Source organism: Hippoglossus stenolepis, chromosome 3, assembly GCF_022539355.2.
Source record: "Hippoglossus stenolepis isolate QCI-W04-F060 chromosome 3, HSTE1.2, whole genome shotgun sequence".
In the NCBI taxonomy this organism is placed as follows: domain Eukaryota; kingdom Metazoa; phylum Chordata; class Actinopteri; order Pleuronectiformes; family Pleuronectidae; genus Hippoglossus; species Hippoglossus stenolepis.
Genome location: NC_061485.1, coordinates 1,335,171 through 1,355,444, shown reverse-complemented (window position 1 = coordinate 1,355,444; position 20,274 = coordinate 1,335,171). Strand labels below are relative to the sequence as shown.

Sequence of the window (20,274 nt, the reverse complement as noted above, 5' to 3'; positions counted from 1 at the left end):
TCCTGTCTCTCCTGTCGGTGAAGATGCCGATCACAGACGCAGACCTGATCCGCTCTCTGGCCTGCAAGGCTCTGGTCGGACTCTCTCGCTGCTCAGCGATCAGACAAATCATCAGCAAACTGCCACTGTTCACCAGCGGCCACATTCAACAGGTACGATGTTCAATCACAACGCTCAGGAAGAACATTTTAATTTCCTCCTCATCATTTTCTCTTTTTCCCGACTACTGTGCGTATGTGAATAGAAAATAAATCATTATACATTATATGTATTTTAAAGTATCTAATAAAATATTTTATATTGTTTCACTGAAAGTTCAAATTCAAGAGACATATTTCTTCCCAGAGGTTTGTATTGAGTTCATCTCGTGATGTTTCTGACCTTCTGACCCCTGCAGCTGATGAAGGATCCGGTGCTGCAGGACAAACGCAGTGAGCACGTCCGGTTCTGCCGCTACGCTGCCGAGATGACGGAGCGAGTGTCTGGGAAGCCTTTGCTCATGGGCACCGACGTGTCGCTGGCTCGTCTGCAGAGGGCCAACGTGGTCGCCCAGTCACGGATCACCTTCCCTGAGAAGGAACTCCTCATGCTGGTCAGGAACCACCTTGTGGCCAAAGGGCTCCATGACACGGCCGGCCTGCTCGTTAAGGAAGCTAATTTAGGATCCTTGTGTCCCAACGCCTCGTCCTGCGTCAGCCCTCCCCCCTCCTCCCTGATTCCCAGGACTTGTCGGCTGGCCGGTGGGATTGCGGCCCGCGCCGCCAGCCACGTCGGATACTCTCCCGTGTCCTCGGTGGTCCCCTCCACCTCTCCTCCTCCCTCCCGCACCCTGGTCACGCCTCACCCCCCATGCTCCTCTTCCTCGTCTACCTCTGCCCTCCCTACTCCTCTGCCTCCTCATTCCCACGGACAGGGTTCACATCCAGTTGGACGGATTTTGTTCACACGGGAACGCCCAGTGGCCAGTTGCAACTCAGGGAAAAAACTTCGTGCGCTGAAGCAGAAGTCCGACCACGGTGCTTTCATCCAGGTCAGTGACGGGTTCATGATATTCACAGTATAGTGATCAGTCCAGAGGGAGCAGTTTCATTCGTCATCACTGGACCTTATGTTCTAGTGGTTGGGGAATTTCAACAGACTTAAACTCCAAGAGCCAGAGAAAAATTCATGGATCTTCATGAATAAAAATATATTTAGGGGTCTGATAAGTCCCCGTAAATATCTCTTTATTATGTTATTTATTTTGATGTTGAGATTTGGACTGCACAACAGATGAACCATCATAAAGATACTTATTTAAAAATGTCTTCACAGTACAACTAGATATATTTACTGTTAGTCATGACGAGAGGAAGGTCACACGTTTGTATCACAGCGGTTTCAGAACAGTTCACTCAGGGTGGAAAATACTGATCCGTTGATTCAGGTTCAATTTCAATCATATGTTTTTATTTCTCCTGCTCAGACTCCGGCCATGAAGAAGCAGCTGGAGCGCCACCTTCCTTCCCCCCCGACCCTTGACAGCATCATCACAGAATACCTGAGAGAACAACACGCCCGCTGCCCCAATCCCGTCACCACCTGCCCGCCCTTTTCCCTGTTCACGCCGCACAGATGCCCCGAGCCCAAGCAGAGGCGACAGGCACCGCCCAACTTCACTGTCCGCCTGGGCAGCCGGGTGCTGTACCCCAAATACGGAGGTGTGGACCGGGGGTGTCTGGATCGACATCTGATATTTAGCAGGTAACGAACTCGCCTCTTCAGTAAACACCTCTGCACCGTGTCTTTCTGTAACATTTTTTTGTGCGTCTTCCGCGTGGCCTTTTCTTTCTCCTCGATTCAGGTTTCGCCCAATGTCCGTCTTCCACGAGGGCGACGGGGACGAGAGCGGCTTCACCTGTTGTGCCTTCTCAGCCCGAGAGCGTTTCCTGATGCTGGGAACCTGCTCCGGTCGACTCAAATTCTACAACGTCTTCTCTGGAGAGGAGGAGGCGAACTACACCTGCCACACATCAGCCATCACGCACCTCGAACCCTCCAGGGTACGTTTCAGAACAACGGCTGCCATTGTAGACCAGCGGTTCCCAAACTAAAGGGTAGAGATGGTATAAACTATTAGAAATAGCATATTTTTATTATAATCTCACATGCTCATATTACTGGGAATATACTGGAGGGACTAAACCACTGGTTTGCTGAGGCATACAACCACAGGACAGTGGGTCAGGTTGTCTTTGCTCTTCAACGAAAGTTTTATGAAATTATATCATTTGAATTTCTAAAATGTAGCGAATGTATATTTGTTGTGTGTTTGTCAGGATGGAAAGCTGCTGCTCACCTCGGCCTCTTGGAGCGTCCCCCTGTCCGCTCTCTGGAGTGTGGATGGTGTCTTTAGCATGAAGTAAGACACACACACACACACACACACACACACACACACACACACACACACACACACACACACACACACACACACACACACACACACACACACACACACACACACACTCTTACTCTGTGTGTTAATCTTTCACAGCTTTGTCTCTTTATGAACTGAGATGTTGTTACGTTGCTGAATGTTTTGTTTCTGTTCTCAGGAACTCTTTTGTAGACGACCACTACGTTGAGTTCAGTAAACTCTCTCAGGACAGAGTCATCGGCACCAAAGACCAAGTCGCACACGTGGGTCACAGAGAATGTTCCGTGTTTCGTTACCAGTTACATCATTCATGCTGTACAACGTTTATATTCCTTACTATTATATTTCTGTTCCCAACTATTTTAATTCTGCAGATCTACGACATCCAGACGGGTCAGAAGACGTTGACCCTGAACGACCCCGGCCTGGCCAATAACTACAAGAGGAACTGCGCCACCTTCAACCCGACCGATGACCTGGTGCTCAACGACGGCGTGCTGTGGGACGTTCGAGCGTCACGGGCCGTCCATAAGTTCGACAAGTTCAACATGAACATCAGCGGCGTGTTCCATCCCAACAGCCTGGAGGTCATCATCAACACTGAGATTGTATCCTGCTGGTTTTGAAATAATCTAAATATGAATTATTCACTATTAATAAACTTTGAATAAACAGGCAACCAGAGCTTTGCATGAGCTGTAGTGTCTCACACTGTCGTGCAGTTCTCAGCCTTGACAGCAGGTGTCAGTGGGACCTGAAGACCTTCCACCTCCTGCACACTGTCCCCGCCCTCGACCAGTGCAGACTCGTCTTCAACAGCAACGCCACCATCATGTATGGAGGTAAAGAAAACCGGGTCTGTTGATGTTTTTGGCCTCTTGAATGTGATTCTCAAGACTTCTTGAGGGAATTTCTTCAACTCATCAGTTTTCAAAGATAAGAAAGTGATTATGTTTCAGTTGTCAATGGTCACAGTGACCTTTGTGTGTATCTGGAAAACAGGTGTGTAGAAATATATGTCCACAAACTGCACTGGCTGGCGAAGGCATACAGCAGCAGTGCAGTAATTCTAGTTATTTATCCCAAACTGATTTAAGTTGGTACCAGTTTGTCTGTGTTTGTCTTTAACATCACGCGGAGTCGTCGGGTTTATTAAGTGTGTAACTGTACCGGTTGTGTTTTTTGTTTCTCTACACACACGCAGCAATGCTACAAGCCGATGATGAGGATGATGTGATGGATCAGCAGATGAAGAGTCCCTTTGGTTCGTCCTTCAGAACCTTTGATGCCACAGACTACAAACCCATTGGTAGGCTGCTCGTCTGCAGACTTGAAGCTCATTGGACAGTTTTACACCTGAAACTTCTATTTGATATTCTCTTTTTATTTATAAGACACAAATGTGTTGCTCTGTAAAATGTAAAAAAACACAGTCTTGGTGGTTTCTTAACAAGAAGAATTTGATCATAACATTTCACCTTCAAACTTCAATTCATAACTGATGTTGTTGTGGTTTTTCTTTCAGCCACAGTGGACGTAAAGAGGAACATCTTTGACCTGTGCACTGACAACAAGGACTGTTACCTGGCTGTTATCGAGGTACGCTCATAAATACAGATTATAAGAACCTCTTCTGAAATAACATCTGTCACATGGAACTAAACTGACTCTTGAATATTTGAATAGAATAAAAAGCCTTGAAAATATGACCGGGTTAATGTTTTGCATCGCCTCAAGATTTATTACCTTCTTGCCGTGTCAATAAAGCTGATTGAAATTTGTTTCGATCAGCTCAGAGGAAGAAATACTCACAAATACATCTATAAATCCATTAAAGCACAAAACCTGAATCTTGTTAGAATGAATACAACCTCAACAACATTTCTATACAAACAATATTTCTGTAGTCAAAGTTGTTTATTATATACATGTTCTGGTCTGCTGCAAGTTAATTTCCCCTGATGTTTTGATCAATGATGTTTTATCTCATATAAAATGTAATGATAAGACACAAGCACCTGTAGCATGATAAAGGCTCATATTGTTTTTCTTTTCAATAATTCTACGCATCTTCTGTTTTCATTAAAGGAATCACTTTGTCTGTTCATTTAGTTTTTTTTTAACTGGTCTGAAAAGAGAGTAAAACGATCTTTATTGTCAAGATGTCGACACGTTCCATCACATTAACAACAGAGAGGAGAAGCTCTGAGAGAAAAGTCTCCAGGAAGAAGATCTGAAGCCCCAGATTTACCGACAGTGTTTGTCTTTTGTGAATTGACTGTGTAGAACCAGGACACGGTGAGTTTGGACACGGTGTGTCGTCTCTACGAGGTGGGACGACAGAAACTGGCTGAGGAGGGAGACGACGACGACCAGGTGAGAAACACGGAACTGAATCAAACTTTACCACTGTTTTCCAGACATTGATTTGATGATGAGATTTGAATGTGTCTTGTTCTCTTGCAGGAAGATGACGACCAGGATGACGACGACTCGTCAGACACAGACGACGACGACGATGACGACGACGATATGGACACAGACCCGCTCATAGAGGAACTGACCAATCGAGAGAATCGGGAAAACGGGGACGGGGCCGACTCGCCCACAGATGAAGAGGTAGCTGTGGACTCGTCGTGTTTCTCTGTTTTCTGTGCGTCTCTTCCTAACTTGAACACGTCATCTCTGAAACCCTGCGAGGGAACTTCTTTAAATTGAATCCAAAGATTAGAAGTTAAAGGGTCAAAGGTCACTCAGCACTTCGATGGACTTAGTTTTAGTATTAAATCCACTTCATTGCCCGGAGCCCAGCAGAAGGAGTCCCCATGTGTGGCAGCAGAGGGCGCTGTCGCTCAGTAAAATGAGATGTTTAAAGCTCTTATTTCATAACCAGTCCTCGGTTCAGGTGTTTCTGTTCCCCAGTAAAGTTTTTCCATCTCCTCCCCTCAGATCGCAGATCTTCTTGGAGGCAACAGCGACGATGACGACAACGATGACTCGGAGGACGACGACGACGACTCCGACAGAAGTGATGACAGGTCGGATCCCTTCGACCCCGACTGTGAGTAAATGATAAATCGTCTATTTTTATATATGACGACCACTCAAACTCTCTTACAGTTTTTTTTGCCATTCACACGATGCGTCTATGGGCAAGGACACTTTGACCTGCACATAGGGAGGAATGGGATTGAACCGTCAACCTTCTGGTTAGAGATTGATTTCACTGTAGTTCAGCTTTTAAATTCAAGAAGAAATCACTGTTGTGGCAGCTGAGATCACAGACTGTAAATAAAGATAGACGACACGACGGCTAATCAAAAGTGAAGTCAGAGTGATTTGAGCGCCCCCTGGTGGCTGGCTGCGGTAGCTATAATAAACCCCGCCTCCTCCATGGCTCCACGATTACTGCACAGACTCTGTGGGAGGAGGCGGAGACATGTCGCCCATCTTTTTTATAGTTTATGGCAAAAATATCTGCAGCTGTTTTGATTCGTTTTAAAGTTCAGAGGTTTCTTATGGTTTTGGAAAAGTTGCGCAGACAAAACAAGACGTCACTTCAGGGTCGGAGACGTTGTGAGCTGCATTATTCACGACTTTCATAGAGGAAACAATTATATGAGAAAATAATCAGAAAATCAATGTTGATTAAAATGAATATAATCAGCAGTTGTGCCTTCAAATCAGATTAAAAATAGATTTAAATGCTAATTTAGTTTCGACATCGTCTCATGTTGACATAGATTAAAATCCTTCATGCAGTTTTTGATTTCATCGTCAGAAATTAGATTTGTGTGTCTGTGTGTGTGTGTGTGTGTGTGTGTGTGTGTGTGTGTGTGTGTACTCGCTGCAGTTGACGGAGAACGATCAGATGACGAGGACCTTCAACTCTTGCGGTCGCTCCATGACCGATGGTTCTCCTGACCGATGGTTCTCCTGACCGATGGTTCTCCTGACCGATGGTTCTCCTGACCCGGGAGAAGACGCTCGGCAGCAGACACCTTGATCCTCGACGAGAACTTTTTTCTTTTTCAAACCACCGTTTCTCATTTAACCAGGCAAGTGGACTGTGGACACACTGATCGTCTCTATTTAAACTGCAGAGAGACGACAGTGACGGTCGCGGGGCTCGGATCATTTCACTGACTTGACCTTTGACCTGGATTCTGTGCTTCCTGTCTCGGTGTTTGTACGAATTTTGAATAAGAACAAAAGTATTTATGATGTTTTACCTGAGTCTCTGCTGGAGGAAACATTTAATGCTGCAGAATAAATAATTTAATTTAATTGGTTTTTTCACGTTTCTTTTTCACTGTTGCATTTATTGACGAAGAACTGAATGAAGAAATGAATCGTCAAGGTTTTGGTTAAATTTAAATCTACACTGACGTTGTGCAGGGGTTGTTTTTTCTTCTCGTGCTGGAGGTCGAGTCACTTTCAGGTGAAATCCTTCACGCTGTCGGAACAAAGAAAATCCTCCCAGGTTCCCTTCACTAAATAAAATCCTGTAAATCCAGTAAATAAAGAAAATACACTTTATTGAAGAAGTAAAACTCTCACCCACCTTTCTCACAAAAGTCTGTGTACGTGTTCACAAGGACACGTGTGCTTATGTGAATTTCCCCGATGTGTGGATAAATAAAGTTCAATCTAATCTAATGTTCTTCAGTCAAAGTCAAATACTTTATTATTCAATTAAAGTAGCTTTATCTTTATAGGGGTTGACAACTTAACAACTTTTCTGTTTGGGACTTTAAAATGACTGAAAATACAATTTTCAAAATGCTTCATGAAGGAAAAAACATTCTAAGTTAATTTTTCTGACATTTCATTATCAGCTGCTACAAAGTTTCATATAACTTAAAATCAACCCTCGACCTTTGATCTTTATCATAATGTGCTTTGATTTCATGGACTTAAAGAAACGACCTCATACGAAAACTGCTGGTTTCATTGTTCTGCTCATTTGAGGATGAAGGAGTTGATCAATTTTAAAGTGTCTCTGATCTGATGTTGGTTGTTTAGTGTGTTGTTCCCCCGGTTGGTCACAAGAGGTCAGTGTTACACTGGTGAGGTACTGTGAACATGGCTCTGCACGGTTCTTGACTCCTCCCTGTGGCAACACTCACCTGAATATAAAGATAATAATAATATATAAAAAGAGTTGAAGAACATTATTGGCTGCAACTTTTTATGATAATCGATTCACGTGGTTTTCAGTGTGGTCTTGAGATTCGTGTTCAGGCTCATTTTGCTGCTGCAGAATCAATCAGAGACACTGAGCTGCTCACGTGTGTGTTGACGGTTTGATTGTTAGCAGCTGGATTAGCACTGAACTGGGAGGATGCGGTACGAGTCCAGAAAGAACCCATTCCACTTGGATCCGGATCAGGGGCCGATGCAGGGATTTCTTTATACTTTCTTGTTCATTGTGAAATGACTTTGAACCTTTCCACCGGGTTTCAGAGGATACTTGTTGGATCTTGTAGAAAACAATCTGATGTGATGTAATTCGATGCAGTTGGATTTCGGGTCTGTCGCTGGAGGTGTGAGCTCGACTGAAGCTCTCTCTGATTTTTGCTTCATGAGTCTTGAGTGTTTGGTCTCATTCTCCAGAAGGAAAATCAATCATGTGGTTTCTCAGATGACGTTGATGATGGATGAGAATCAATAAACATCTAAAGTGACTTCATGAAAACTGAGACACTGAAGTTAACATGTAGTTCAGGTCTGACTCCTCCTCCTCACATCTGAAACTATTTTTGTCTTTTATAATAACCAGACTTCATGAGGATCACCATGGTAACCTTATGATCCAGCAGAGATAAGGACAGTGTGTCCACCACAACAACACACTCACACACACTGCAGCAGTGTGCTGCTCAGGTTTGTACACACGGTGGCACAACAGACACACAATGAACATCGCCCTGTGCCTTTCTGTGCAGGACGTGCACGCGTATTGTAGACGTCTTGAGGCTGCTGTAAATCCCACGCACACACACACACACACACACACACATGTCAGTGTAGTGTCATGTTGTGGTGTGATGTCACTCTGTGGCTCCATGTGTCATGTTTGTGCGTAAATGTGTCCGCGCAGCTGGATGATGTAGTTCTGTACAGGTGTGTGTGTGTGTGTGTGTGTGTGTGTGTGTGTGTGTGAGAGAGATGGTCCACAAGTGTTTCCTGCCAAGTGTGTGTTTGCGTGCGTGTATGCCCCGTGCACAATAATTTAGGGTCAGCTACAGCATGTGTCAATGTTGTGCCAGTGATGAGCTGTAATGATCAGGTGGTGCAGCGGACACACACACACACACTGATCCTCTTAAACCTGATGCAGGATTCCCTCCGCTGCGCACGACTCTCTCGGTCACACGCACCCACACCGACTGTGTTTTTCCTTCGTGCGCGCACAGTAACTTAGTCAGCTGCAGCAGGAGGAACGTGCGCGTCCGCATGAGAACGGGAGAAGCACCGGAGAGCTGCCGGTGGAGGCTCCGGAGGAAGCTGCGCTCAACTTAACGGAAAATAATTATTTTGAAATCAATTCCTCACATGCACTTGGAGTCTGCGCGCGCTCCCGGTGCGCGTGATAGCGTCGTCAGCTGTTGTGGTGAAACGTGCGCAGTGATTCTCTGTGGTTCAAACGTCGCTCCGAGCCTCAGGAGCTTTGCGGTGTTTGTGGCACAGTGTGCGCATCGCTCCGGATCGACCGGACCCCGTGACGCAGCTTCTCCGCGGAATCAGCGCAGGTCTGCCCCGCACAGCGCAGCAGCAGCGGCGGGGACGGGAGGACACTGACGGGAGGACACTGACGGGACACACACGATCTGCTCCTCGGTCGAAAACAACCTGACCCGGGTGGACTCGGACAGAAGACAGTCATTGTCCCCAGACCCTGAACAACTCCAGTAACTTTCGCTGCGTGTCTCCCTCTCTCCGGTGGAACCTCCGCAGGATCTCCATGACGCGACGCACCGGGTGATTATTGTACTTTGGCCGGAGGGATTTTGCGCGGCGGACACCGGGGCATCATGTGGACGCCGACGGAGGACGAGAAGATCGGAGTGGGTGAGTGGACCAGCGGGTTCTTTACAGATTACTGAAGCTGGTCTGATGCTGGTGGTCAGACTCAATCGGAACCCCCCCAACTAGCGGTATTGAACGTTTTCAAAGTGAATGTGGTCAGTGCGGTTGGTTCCGCTGCTCGTTGTGTCTCTTTGTGGAGTCGTGACAGTGAGATGCTGGTTGTGTGTCTGTGTGTGTCTGTGTGTGTGTGTGCAGGAGTTTCTTTATCACTGGTGTTTCCTTCTTTCTGCTGCGTCAACGATGCTCCCATCAAACCACGGAGTGTTTCCCCGGAGACACGTGACTGTGGCCCCGGAGCGCACGAGTCTCACTGAGGCTCCTGCGAGTTTATAATGTTTTATTTTTATCTCTATTATTTAAAAACCATCTGAATCCACGTGCGAGTCTGTGAAATGATCAGTATTTATAATACCATGTGACGGAGGCCTGTCCATTCCTGCTTCTGGCCTCATTCATTTACATTTTTCAATCGCCGTATTTCTTCTATTCTATTTATTTATACATCTGTCTGTATGTATCTGTGCAGGATTTATAAGATGTGTGTCAGTGTCCTGTTTGAGGAGGCCTCAGCCTGCGGGAGGAGGAGGAGGAGGAGGAGGAGTCTGGTCCTCAGGTGGATCCTCAGGTGGATCCTCACCAGTCTCTCTCTCTCTCCTCCATGTGTTGCTTGTTATCTGACTTTTGACAAAGAGCAAATCAGTAAACACCAGTGCGATGAAGTGGGAGGTTTGTAGGTTTGGTTTGAGTTGTCAAGGTGGTTTTGTTCATGAAGCTTCTGTAAGCGTTGAGTCTTTAAATCTTTGAACTTCTGACGCCTCGTCTCATTGGGTGGAAAGTAACTGAGTACAGGAAGGAAATATTGTACTTTTCACTCCATTACTTTTGTCCGACAGCCCGAGTTAGTTTGCAGACGACCCTCAGACGTGTCGATGTCGGATGTTTGTGATAAACGTTGGATGAACTTTTGATCAAACCCTAAATCAAGTCTTGGATCATCTGGAAGAAGCTGAACTATCAACCAGCTCTTCCTCCAGCGACACTTTCTAGACTCATGGCTCCGTCTCATCTTTGCTGCCGTTGCAGTTTTGAATGAACAGCGTCTCGTGAACTCAGTTTTTGATGAACCTCAGAGATCAGCTGCAGCGGAATCCTCACAAAGTCCAACAGAATGACCGTAAAGATCTGAACCCCGGTGCCAGAGCTCGACGGACCGACACCTGCAGAGCGACTATAAACCATGTGTCCACGAGGGGGTGGGGGGGGGCAGTGCTGACAGGAAGTCGATGAAGATTCATGACGGAGCCACGCACTTCACTTTAAGAAACTTTACCTGAGTTTCACGAGAGGTTTGGTTTTTCTGCTGTTAATTTAAACATCGTGACACAAACATGGACGTGCGTTCACTGTTTGCACATTTTCTTTTTGAAACCAGAGCGTCCGACATGTTTGTACAGTGGCTGTGAAAGCAGGAAGTTCCTGTCATATGATCTGTGCTTCCTGTCCAGTCTGCCAGACTACCAAAAGGCATTCTGGGACATGTGGAGCACCAGTTAACTAGGAGGAGAGGAAGCAGGTTTGAATAAATATTCAGTCCCTCAGTTTGATATTAAACATGATGATGTTGAGTCTTCATCATGTTCTCGTCAACTCTTCAGGCTTCACGCTCCAGTGTCTCTGCACCGTGACGGCAAATGAGAAGATAAACACAGGAGAGGAAAGAGGAAATCCTCGATGTTCCGTTCAAACAGGGAGTGAGAATCCATGTCTGAGAGCAGGAGAGTCACGTATCCCGTCAGTGTTTTCATGTTAGTGAGTGTTGTGTCTTTTGTCGTCCGTGTCGTTGTCGCCGGACGAGGTCGTGCATACCAAGGCAGGGAGAGCGGTAACTCATAGAGCCGCTCCAATGGAGTCGGGATGACTAGTGCCTGGTTGCAGAAAAACAGCCATTCAGTGGGATGAATGCAGCTTTGTGGCTCCCACTGAGGCTCCTGAATGCAGCTTCACCTCCCCCCAGGGCCGAGGGCCCGGCGCTCAGTTCTCACACTCACACAGGACGCACACAGACAGACGGGCAGAGAGAGACAGGCGGGGAGAGAGAGACGGGCGGGCAGAGAGAGACAGGCGGGCAGAGAGAGACAGGCGGGCAGAGAGAGACAGGCGGGGAAGAGAGAGACAGGCGGGCAGAGAGAGAGAACAGGCAGGCAGAGGCAGGCGGGCAGAGAGAGACAGGCGGGCAGAGAGAGGCAGGCAGAGAGAGACAGGGCGGGCAGAGAGAGGGACAGGCAGAGAGAGACAGGCAGGCAGAGAGAGACGGGCGGGCAGAGAGAGACAGGCAGGGAGAGAGAGACAGGCGGGCAGAGAGAGAGAGGGCGGGAGAGAGAGACAGGCGGGCAGAGAGAGACGGGCGGGCAGAGAGAGACAGGCAGGAGAGAGAGACAGGCGGGCAGAGAGACGGGCAGGCAGAGAGAGAGAGAGACAGGCGAGCAGAGAGAGACGGGCGGGCAGAGAGAGAGAGAGACAGGCGGGCAGAGAGAGAGAGAGAGAGACAGGCGGGCAGAGAGAGAGAGAGCAGGCGGGCAGAGAGAGAGACAGGCGGGCAGAGAGAGACAGGCGGGCAGAGAGAGACAGGCAGGGAGAGAGAGACAGGCAGGCAGAGAGAGACAGGCAGGGAGAGAGAGACAGGCGGGCAGAGAGAGACAGGCAGGGAGAGAGAGACAGGCAGGAGAGAGAGAGCAGGCAGGGAGAGACAGGCGGGGAGAGAGAGACAGGCGGGCAGAGAGAGACAGGCAGGGAGAGAGAGACAGGCAGGCAGAGAGAGACAGGCGGGCAGAGAGAGACAGGTGGGCAGAGAGAGAGAGCAGGCAGAGAGAGACAGGCGGAGAGAGAGAGACAGGCAGGCAGAGAGAGACAGGCAGGCAGAGAGAGACAGGCAGAGAGAGACAGGCAGGCAGAGAGAGAGCAGGCAGGAGAGAGAGACAGGTGGGCAGAGAGAGAGAGACAGGCAGAGAGAGACAGGCAGGGAGAGAGAGACAGGCAGGCAGAGAGAGACAGGCAGGCAGAGAGAGACAGGTGGGCAGAGAGAGAGACAGGCAGAGAGAGACAGGCAGGGAGAGAGAGACAGGCAGGCAGAGAGAGACAGGCAGGCAGAGAGAGACAGGCAGAGAGAGACAGGTGGGCAGACGGGTGGATGGATGGATAAACAGACAGGATGAGTTACGACACATCGCAGACTCGCACCTTTATGAAATGCACCTGCTAAAGACTGTAAATAAAAGATGGACGACATCTCAAAAGTGAAGCCGAATCACCTGGATCGCCCCCTGGTGGCTGGCTACAGTATAGGTCGTAAACTCTGCCTCCTCCATGTTAGCAGATGGGACATGGACCAAACTAACAAATCAAAGTAGATGTTAAATAAACGTTTGTCAAAGATGTTTCTGTCGTTTCAGGTCGATCTTCTCTCTCTGATGTTTGTTCAAGTGTTTCTGATCAGTTTGGTTTGAATCAGTTATTTGATGATATGAAAACAGGCTGAGACGTGATGATTGACAGCTGACACTGACTCCTGATTGGTCAAGATCGGCTTCACTCCACGATCACGACTTTGACTCCAAACGTCATCCGAGATATTTGAGGAGGAAGTGGAGACGCGTCGTCCATCTTTTGTTTACAGCCTGAATCAAACACTCAGATCCACACGACACTGATCTCGACCTTATTCTGAAATATTCCTGCGCTAAAGCTCAAACTAATTTATCTGACATGTTATTTAAACAGACAATCTCAAACGACGCTAGATATTTTTCTAATGACACGAAACACACAACAGGCCAAGACTCAAATTGACAAAAGTGACACACACACGATGCAGACACACCAGTGGACGGAGCCACTAACACAACGTACGACACACATGTGCCACACCGTATTTCTCACCCCCACACCAGCGTAACCACAGCCGTGGAACTGGGTCACAGGGAGAAGTGACAGATGTGTAAACTGAAGGATGCTCTTCTTACGTCAAACACCTTTTGTTTTCTTTGTCACTTGTTTTTATTCGTCGTCACATCGTTTTTTTTATCTGACCCATTTATCCGGAGCTGGCTTTTCATTTTGCCGCCGTTACTCATCTGTCAGTGTTGTGTCCTTGTGTTCGGAGACAGAAGCTGCCTCCTGGTGGAGGCTCCTCCTGGATGATGGAGCAACCTGCCAAACGTCTTTAAACGCTCTTTAATGACCCTCCCTGGCCCCGTCATTTATTTCCCCCACCGTCGGCTCAGGCCTCATCCGTCACATGTCACGTCTCGTCCGAGTCTTGAAAACTGCTGCTCTAACTCTGACAGAATGATCGTCGGATCGTCCCAACATCTGAATAATTAGCTTGATTGGCCGGATGCGTGGGAGACCAGATTGCAGGACCGAATCTTTATGCTGATTTTATCCTCAGAGACAGTTTGTTTCATCCTAAACATTCTGATGCTCACGCCTGAAGCTTTTCACACAAGAAGCGAAGCGTCGGAGGAATTATGTTCCTCGCTCTCCCTGACGCTCCCACTGGCAAACGATTTAAGGCGAGAAGAGTTCTGGGGTCCTGCACGCTGCAACATCCACATCGCCTGTGGAAACTGACAGCAAATCAAGTTGATTGCTTCCATCCCTCCTTCGCTCCATCTCCCCCTCCTCCTCTCCTCAGGGTGCTCGGCCTTTTCAATCGCATCTCAAAGCAGCGAGTTAACAAGCTCACATCACACAGACTCTCTTTTCTAATTTAGGCCTGTTTTTTTTAGAGGTTTGTGTGCGTTGTATTTTCCAGCAATTCTCTCATCTCCCCCGGTGACGTGGAAACAGGCTTCCCTCCTCCTCCTCCTCTTCCTCCTCCTCTTCCTCCCCTCTCGTCATCCTGTTGAAAGCTTCAGCGAGTGTCACAGATGCGACTGTTCTCTGCTGTAATGCAGCCATTAAAATGAAATTACCACAATTAATTAGAAAGTATCAACCAGCCCTAAAGCTCAGAGCGGCTCGGTTCACGTTCTATTCAGATTGTTCTTCTCAGCCTTTAAAGCTCAACAGTTCCTGAAGTTAAAATCCCATCGTTCATTTTCTGAATAGAGATTTTGATTATCAGCCTGAATGTTTAACCATCCAAGGTTTAAAAAGATAAAGATGGAACTTTGTGACATCACAATGACGAGGCAGTTTGTTCTGGACGACCGACAAAGTGTTTCAGGAGCTTCAGTGTTTTCTGTGCCACAGACTTTGGGCCTTTAAACAGAACTTTTCAACATTCACACGAAAACTTTCCGAACACTAGAGGAAAGAAACGCTGAGTCATGTGTCTCGTATAACTTGACCTGGGAAATATCAGTACATGAACATTCTTCATGTGGAAATGTAAAACTCTGTGAGTCCATTTCCACCCGTTTGCTCAACTGAAGCTTCAGTGACCTGGAACCTGAAGCCCTGCACCACTATGAGCTGAGCGGGATGTGAACACGTGAAACGATCAGTGTTGTATTCAGCTGTGTGTGTGTGTGTGTGTGTGTGTGAGTGAGTGAGTCCTGTGAGACTCTCGTGAATCTGTCCTGACCCAGATCTGCAGCTTTAATCGTACAGCTTCTTTAAAATAAAAGCTATTCTCAGGGGAGAGAAACATCTAATTGGAAACAAGGATCTTGTGTGTTTCCCCAGACGCTGGAATCTGAGCAGGTCAGTCCTCTTATTGTGTGATTCAACAAAATACGTTAATGTTCTCGTAAAATATCCACTCGTGTCTTCTAAAGTACCAGAGAACGTCCATTTTTGATTCTCTGTAGAAACATGAAAATGCTGAAGTGTGTCAACCAATACACTTTGACGTTCTGCCCTTATAAAGTGTGGAAAATTGCCATAGTTACATTTTGTTGTTTGGTGACATCTGGTGGCCTTAGTTGGTTTGACGAGAGCAAAGCAGGAAGTCAGGTGACGTCGTGAAAGTCAAAGTCTCTCAGAGTGAGTTTGGGGGGTTTTGAAGACGGATAAAAAACAGATCGTTAACGAAATGAGAGATGATGAGCCGACATTGTGAAGTTGTCGTGTTTTCCAGCTGTGGATTATGTGTGTACGCATTCAGCTAAGGGCCAATTTATTTTCAACGTTAGATGCGTACGTGGAAAAGGAGTTTAGTCTCTGTGTCGGCAGACTTCACCGTGGGCAGCGCGGGTGGAGCCACATTTAGAGCACATGCAAACACGCCTGGACCACACGCCACCACAGTAGACTTTCAGATGAGTTATTTATCCTGTACGATTTGCTCATATTATGATTCACCATGAAAATAAGTTGTTCTCAAACACACACACAGAGGAATCGGTGAAAGGAAAAATAATGAACCCTCATCCTGAGACTCCCTCACACTCAGATTGTTAAGTAGCAGCTGGTTTGATTTGCTGAGGTATAATTTTGTGTTGGCGAAGCCTCAGTGAACGATGAGAGGTCTGAATATCTCCACGTTTGGTTGAGTAGGTGCCAGCGGGGGGACGATGCAGCTTGTTAACACAAACAATAACAAGTGTCGCTCTCAAGCAGAGGCGGGGAAACACTGTAAAAAACACCCAGCGCTGTATTTTTCCATCATCCCCTCAAGTTGTATTTGTGTCACGTGTGAGGAGGCTTAGAGATTAAGTCCAGTGCTGCTGTCCGTGGTGCTGAAACACACCCGGTGGAGAGGAGAGGATTCCTCTTGTTCTCTCTTTTCACAACAGTGTCAGCAACAAGCTCCGAGACGTCACGTGTTTCCAACCTCGTTCACTGATGCTGCTGCACCATCAACATCCGTAACATCACAGTGGAGATGAACCCTCAGGCCGACCTGCTGCGGAACATCAGGCTGCGTGTTAACGGCAAGACACGGCCGTTTTATTTATGAAGCACATTTCATACACAAGGTGTTTTAAAAACCGCACAGACATCAATTCAAAGTCAAAAAGCACAATTCAGAACAATTATTCAAGTTAAATGGGTGAAGAGACTAAAACGGGTAAAATATAAGAAACGATAAATCTGTATAAAAACTTTCAAATAAGTTCAAAAAGTAAAATAATAGAAACAAAATGCAGTTGGTTCCGGTTCTGTGCTGCACTCTGACTAGAAACTGCTGCTCCTTGATTTTGTCCTGGGCACCATTAGCACCAGTCCCCAGTGATCCCAGTGATCCCAGTGGTCTTTCAGGGTCGTACTGGACTAACATGTCTGTTCTTTAGCAGCTCCATCAACAGATTTAAAAACTCAAACTAGATGTGTGGATGAGATTTCAGTGCCTGTTTGTCTTTTTTAATTTGTCCTGTTTAGTCCAGTCGTCAGTTTTACCGGTGATAGAAGCGTGACATCCCCCCGCTACCACCATACATCGATGATTAGTTTGTTTCTGATAACGAGAACCGATCGGGTAAATAAAAACCTTCATCATGTATTTAAACAACTGCTCAGGCTCTCTCGTGTGATGGTTCCTCCAATGCTTTATGGGATTGCTGCTGTTTTATACAGTTCACGTCTCTGTTGTACGACTTTACGAGGTGGGATATTGCCAAGTTGCTCTGGCTAACACACACACAGGAAATCCCCTCTTCTTCCTCTGCTCTGAAACACAAGATGTGATTTGTGGGAAAAGAAATTTGCAGTTTTATCCGTGTGAAACATATCAGAGGAATTTCTGATGCTGGTTTTAGAACATCTCTAATTCACATGAGCGTGTTGATCTAAGTGTTTGTTATTTTTTGTGAACTTTCATGTCGGTGTCTTAACGAGCCTCCTCCTCCAGTGTTGGTTTGTGTTGACGCAGCCTGGACGCTGTGTCGAAAGCTTTAATACGAGGCCTCAGGGAGAATCTTCGTTTTTTTTTGCTCTCCTTTCAGATTCTCTTTCGACTTGAGACTTTAATCTTCCTGTCACTGTCTCGCTGCCGCGCTCTGCCGATGGCCTTTATCTGACAACTCACCATCTCCTGATACATCCGTCTCTGCAGCCCCGGTCTTCCACGCCCGTCTCTGAAAGACAAACATCCCTTTTTTAGATCTATATTCTAATTCTTCATTTAACATCACAAACAAGAACAACCATGAAAAACCCTGTGGAAACAAACCTGCTTTCACTTGAGTTTTTACTCGTGAGCTGGAATTCTTTTGGGATCTTGACTCCTGAAGTTAAATCTTTTAATATCACGTTCATTTAAAAATTTAGAGAAAACAATGTGATGCTCAGACTGTAACTGGAACAGGTTAACACACATGTAGTGACACACTCTTCTCCATCCATGGAACGTCTTTGAAGGTTACTGGGTAATGATCAGTCGCTCGCTCGCTGCTCTCCACTCCTCTCCGTTGCTCTCTCTCTCTCTCTCTCTCCACTCCTCTCTCTCTCTCTCTCTCTCTCTCTCTCTCTCTCTCTCTCACTCCTCTCTCTCTCTCTCTCGTCTGCGGCCTCCCTCCTCACCCCCGTGGTTCTGGTTTTTCGGGGACATGAGCCGGGCCCGAGCAGCCGAGTGCTTGTCGTCTTGTTAATATGCACAAAGAGGAGGGCTCGTCGTTTGAACCAGAGAGAGAGAGAGAGAGAGAGAGAGAGAGAGAGAGAGGAATGTGCAACTTTGAAAGAGAATAAAAATCATGAAGTTTTAATTCTTGCGGTGCTCGGTCAGGGAAACTTTTTCCTTCCAGTGTGTCGAGTTCTGGTTTGGATGTGGGTTGAATCTCTATCTGGCAGTCTGTGTGTGTGTGTGTGTCTAATGTTCGTGCATCTCAAGGGTCTTAAACACAACAGCGTTCTAGAGGAGAGTTCCGTTGTTGTTATGGTTACGTTCAGTTTCACTGGACACCCTGGCAAGACTGGTTCCACTATCGCCATAACAACGGTCCAACTTCTCAGCTTCCATGCAGTCGGGGGAGGATCCAAACGGCCGTGATCACACTGAAAACACAAGAATAAAATCACCTGAGAAAAAATAAACAACAGATTCAAAATTACTGGGAATCGTCTTTAAGCAAATTCATTTGAAACCGATTTGTGATTTTTTTTTTTTTTTGTGATTTACATTTAAGTCAAAGCGACTCGATGTGACTCTCAACATGAATCTGTTCAGTTCGGGTGGAAAAGCTCAAGTAGCCAAAAGGAAATATTATCTCGTCATCTTAAAGCAACACTATGTGAGCAGCAGCGCCCCCTGCAGCCACAAGTGGGGATTCATTCTGTGGAGCTCCGAGTCAGTGGATATTACCCATGATCCTCTGCTTCCTGAACCAGAAGAGCTGCCGCTGTAACACATCCACCAAACTCTGTTTAGAATTCTTCATATTTTTAAAGGTTTCCTGCTGAATATTGGAGATAAAATCAGTTTTTTAATAACTTCTGAGTCTTTTTAACTGATCTCAGTTCAGCTTCACTCTCACCAGAGTCTGGGAACTATACCACAGGATGGCTATAAGTTTTTAGAAATCCACTGGTATCCGATTGGTGCTCGGAATCGGCCGATATGAAAGGTCCAGGTATCAGATCGGGATTGGGAACGGTATCGAACATCTTTTATATAAGACTCTTATTTAACCTCATGATGTGAAATAAACATGCTCGTCTATGACCAACATCCTCAACATTTCTCTGTCCTTTCTCCCTCTCTCCTCTCTTTCGTTCTCTTTCCTCTCTTTCACCCCCTCTCGCTCACTCTTTGTTTCCAGTCAGCTGTTCTCGACCGTTTCCTGAAATGCGATGCCGGCCTGTCTGTCTCTGCAGTTATTGATTCGTGCTTAAAAAGCTCTGCAGTCCAAAGAGGGTTCAACGGAGTCGCACTTTGACAAGATGTCAACAAATTCCTTTTCTGAAATGCGTTGAGTCAGGAGCGTGATGAGTCGGCAGAACTGACACAGTAATACACACGTCGGATGCTATAAACTTTTACAGTTTACACATTACACATTTATTTAAGTGAATCTTCAGATTATTTAAATATGTAAATTAGGTAAAGAGCAGGTTTATATATTATTTTGTTCTTGTGACCTGAAAGGCTCTTTTTTAACAAACTAAACTCATGGTTCATTTAGTTTGTGTCCAAATTTATTTTTGTTTGTTTAAAAGTGTTAAAAAACATCACTAAGTTGAAATGACACATTTTCCAAAAGGGTTGAACTTATAACGAACCATGTATGTGTTTGAGACATAATAATAAACATAATAAACCAGAGTATCGTCTTCCATCCGCGTTAAACCCAGGTGAGCGTTTGTGGATTGACGTTAAAATGACATACGTTGTAGTTCTTCATTTATTATATTGAGCCCGAAAACACAAATTAAGACCCGCCCACTTTGATTAAGACCCGCCCAGGTAGATCGATGATAATGAAAATAAAAAACTTTATTGACGTAGCACTTATAAAAACAAAGTAACAAAGTGCTTTTCATGACAAAATGATAAAAAACGGTTCTAATCTCAAGTAGACCCGCCCACAGTTTCAGCCTAACGTCTTTGTCGACCAATCGTCTGCGGGAGACACTGAGTCCACTGAGGTAAAGGAAACATTAAAATAAAAGTCTTTCACATGCTCATCTCTTAAAAATAAAAAGTCTAAATGTCAAGACGAATGTTAGTTTCGTACTTTTCTGTTTAGTTGATGAAATATCTCTGGGACAGATGATCCCTGCCCCCCCCGCCCACTGTACCTTCCATGCTGCTTCTCTCCCAGTGACTCACACTCGTCTCCACATATAAAAGCAGAGCTGCGTTTTAATGAGGCCGGACCTCA

The 20,274-nt window shown here is 46.2% G+C and overlaps 3 protein-coding genes across 4 annotated transcripts in view; 2 read left to right on the top strand and 1 right to left on the bottom strand.

Annotated features, from left to right (window-relative positions):
- LOC118102799 (DDB1- and CUL4-associated factor 1) overlaps positions 1 to 6,706 on the top strand; it is a 15,558-nt gene extending 8,852 nt beyond the window's left edge. For both annotated transcript variants that reach the window (XM_035149319.2, XM_035149327.2), the window contains exons 17-30: positions 1 to 152; positions 398 to 1,030; positions 1,466 to 1,743; positions 1,844 to 2,042; positions 2,319 to 2,401; positions 2,598 to 2,682; positions 2,794 to 3,027; positions 3,168 to 3,261; positions 3,624 to 3,728; positions 3,945 to 4,018; positions 4,706 to 4,795; positions 4,886 to 5,038; positions 5,369 to 5,480; positions 6,273 to 6,706. The exon at positions 1 to 152 is cut by the window's left edge and continues 4 nt beyond it. In XM_035149319.2, the coding sequence (XP_035005210.1) occupies positions 1 to 152; positions 398 to 1,030; positions 1,466 to 1,743; positions 1,844 to 2,042; positions 2,319 to 2,401; positions 2,598 to 2,682; positions 2,794 to 3,027; positions 3,168 to 3,261; positions 3,624 to 3,728; positions 3,945 to 4,018; positions 4,706 to 4,795; positions 4,886 to 5,038; positions 5,369 to 5,480; positions 6,273 to 6,343 (2,363 nt within the window). In that variant the 3' untranslated portion in view covers positions 6,344 to 6,706. The remainder of the gene's footprint in view (positions 153 to 397; positions 1,031 to 1,465; positions 1,744 to 1,843; positions 2,043 to 2,318; positions 2,402 to 2,597; positions 2,683 to 2,793; positions 3,028 to 3,167; positions 3,262 to 3,623; positions 3,729 to 3,944; positions 4,019 to 4,705; positions 4,796 to 4,885; positions 5,039 to 5,368; positions 5,481 to 6,272) is intronic.
- The window catches only part of pcbp4 (poly(rC) binding protein 4), a 336,110-nt gene that overhangs the window by 52,911 nt on the left and 262,925 nt on the right, over positions 1 to 20,274 (bottom strand).
- dock3 (dedicator of cytokinesis 3) overlaps positions 8,798 to 20,274 on the top strand; it is a 120,159-nt gene continuing 108,682 nt past the window's right edge. Inside the window, 1 exon segment of the mRNA XM_047339172.1 lies at positions 8,798 to 9,493. Within this exon segment, the coding sequence (XP_047195128.1) occupies positions 9,457 to 9,493 (37 nt within the window). The 5' untranslated portion in view covers positions 8,798 to 9,456.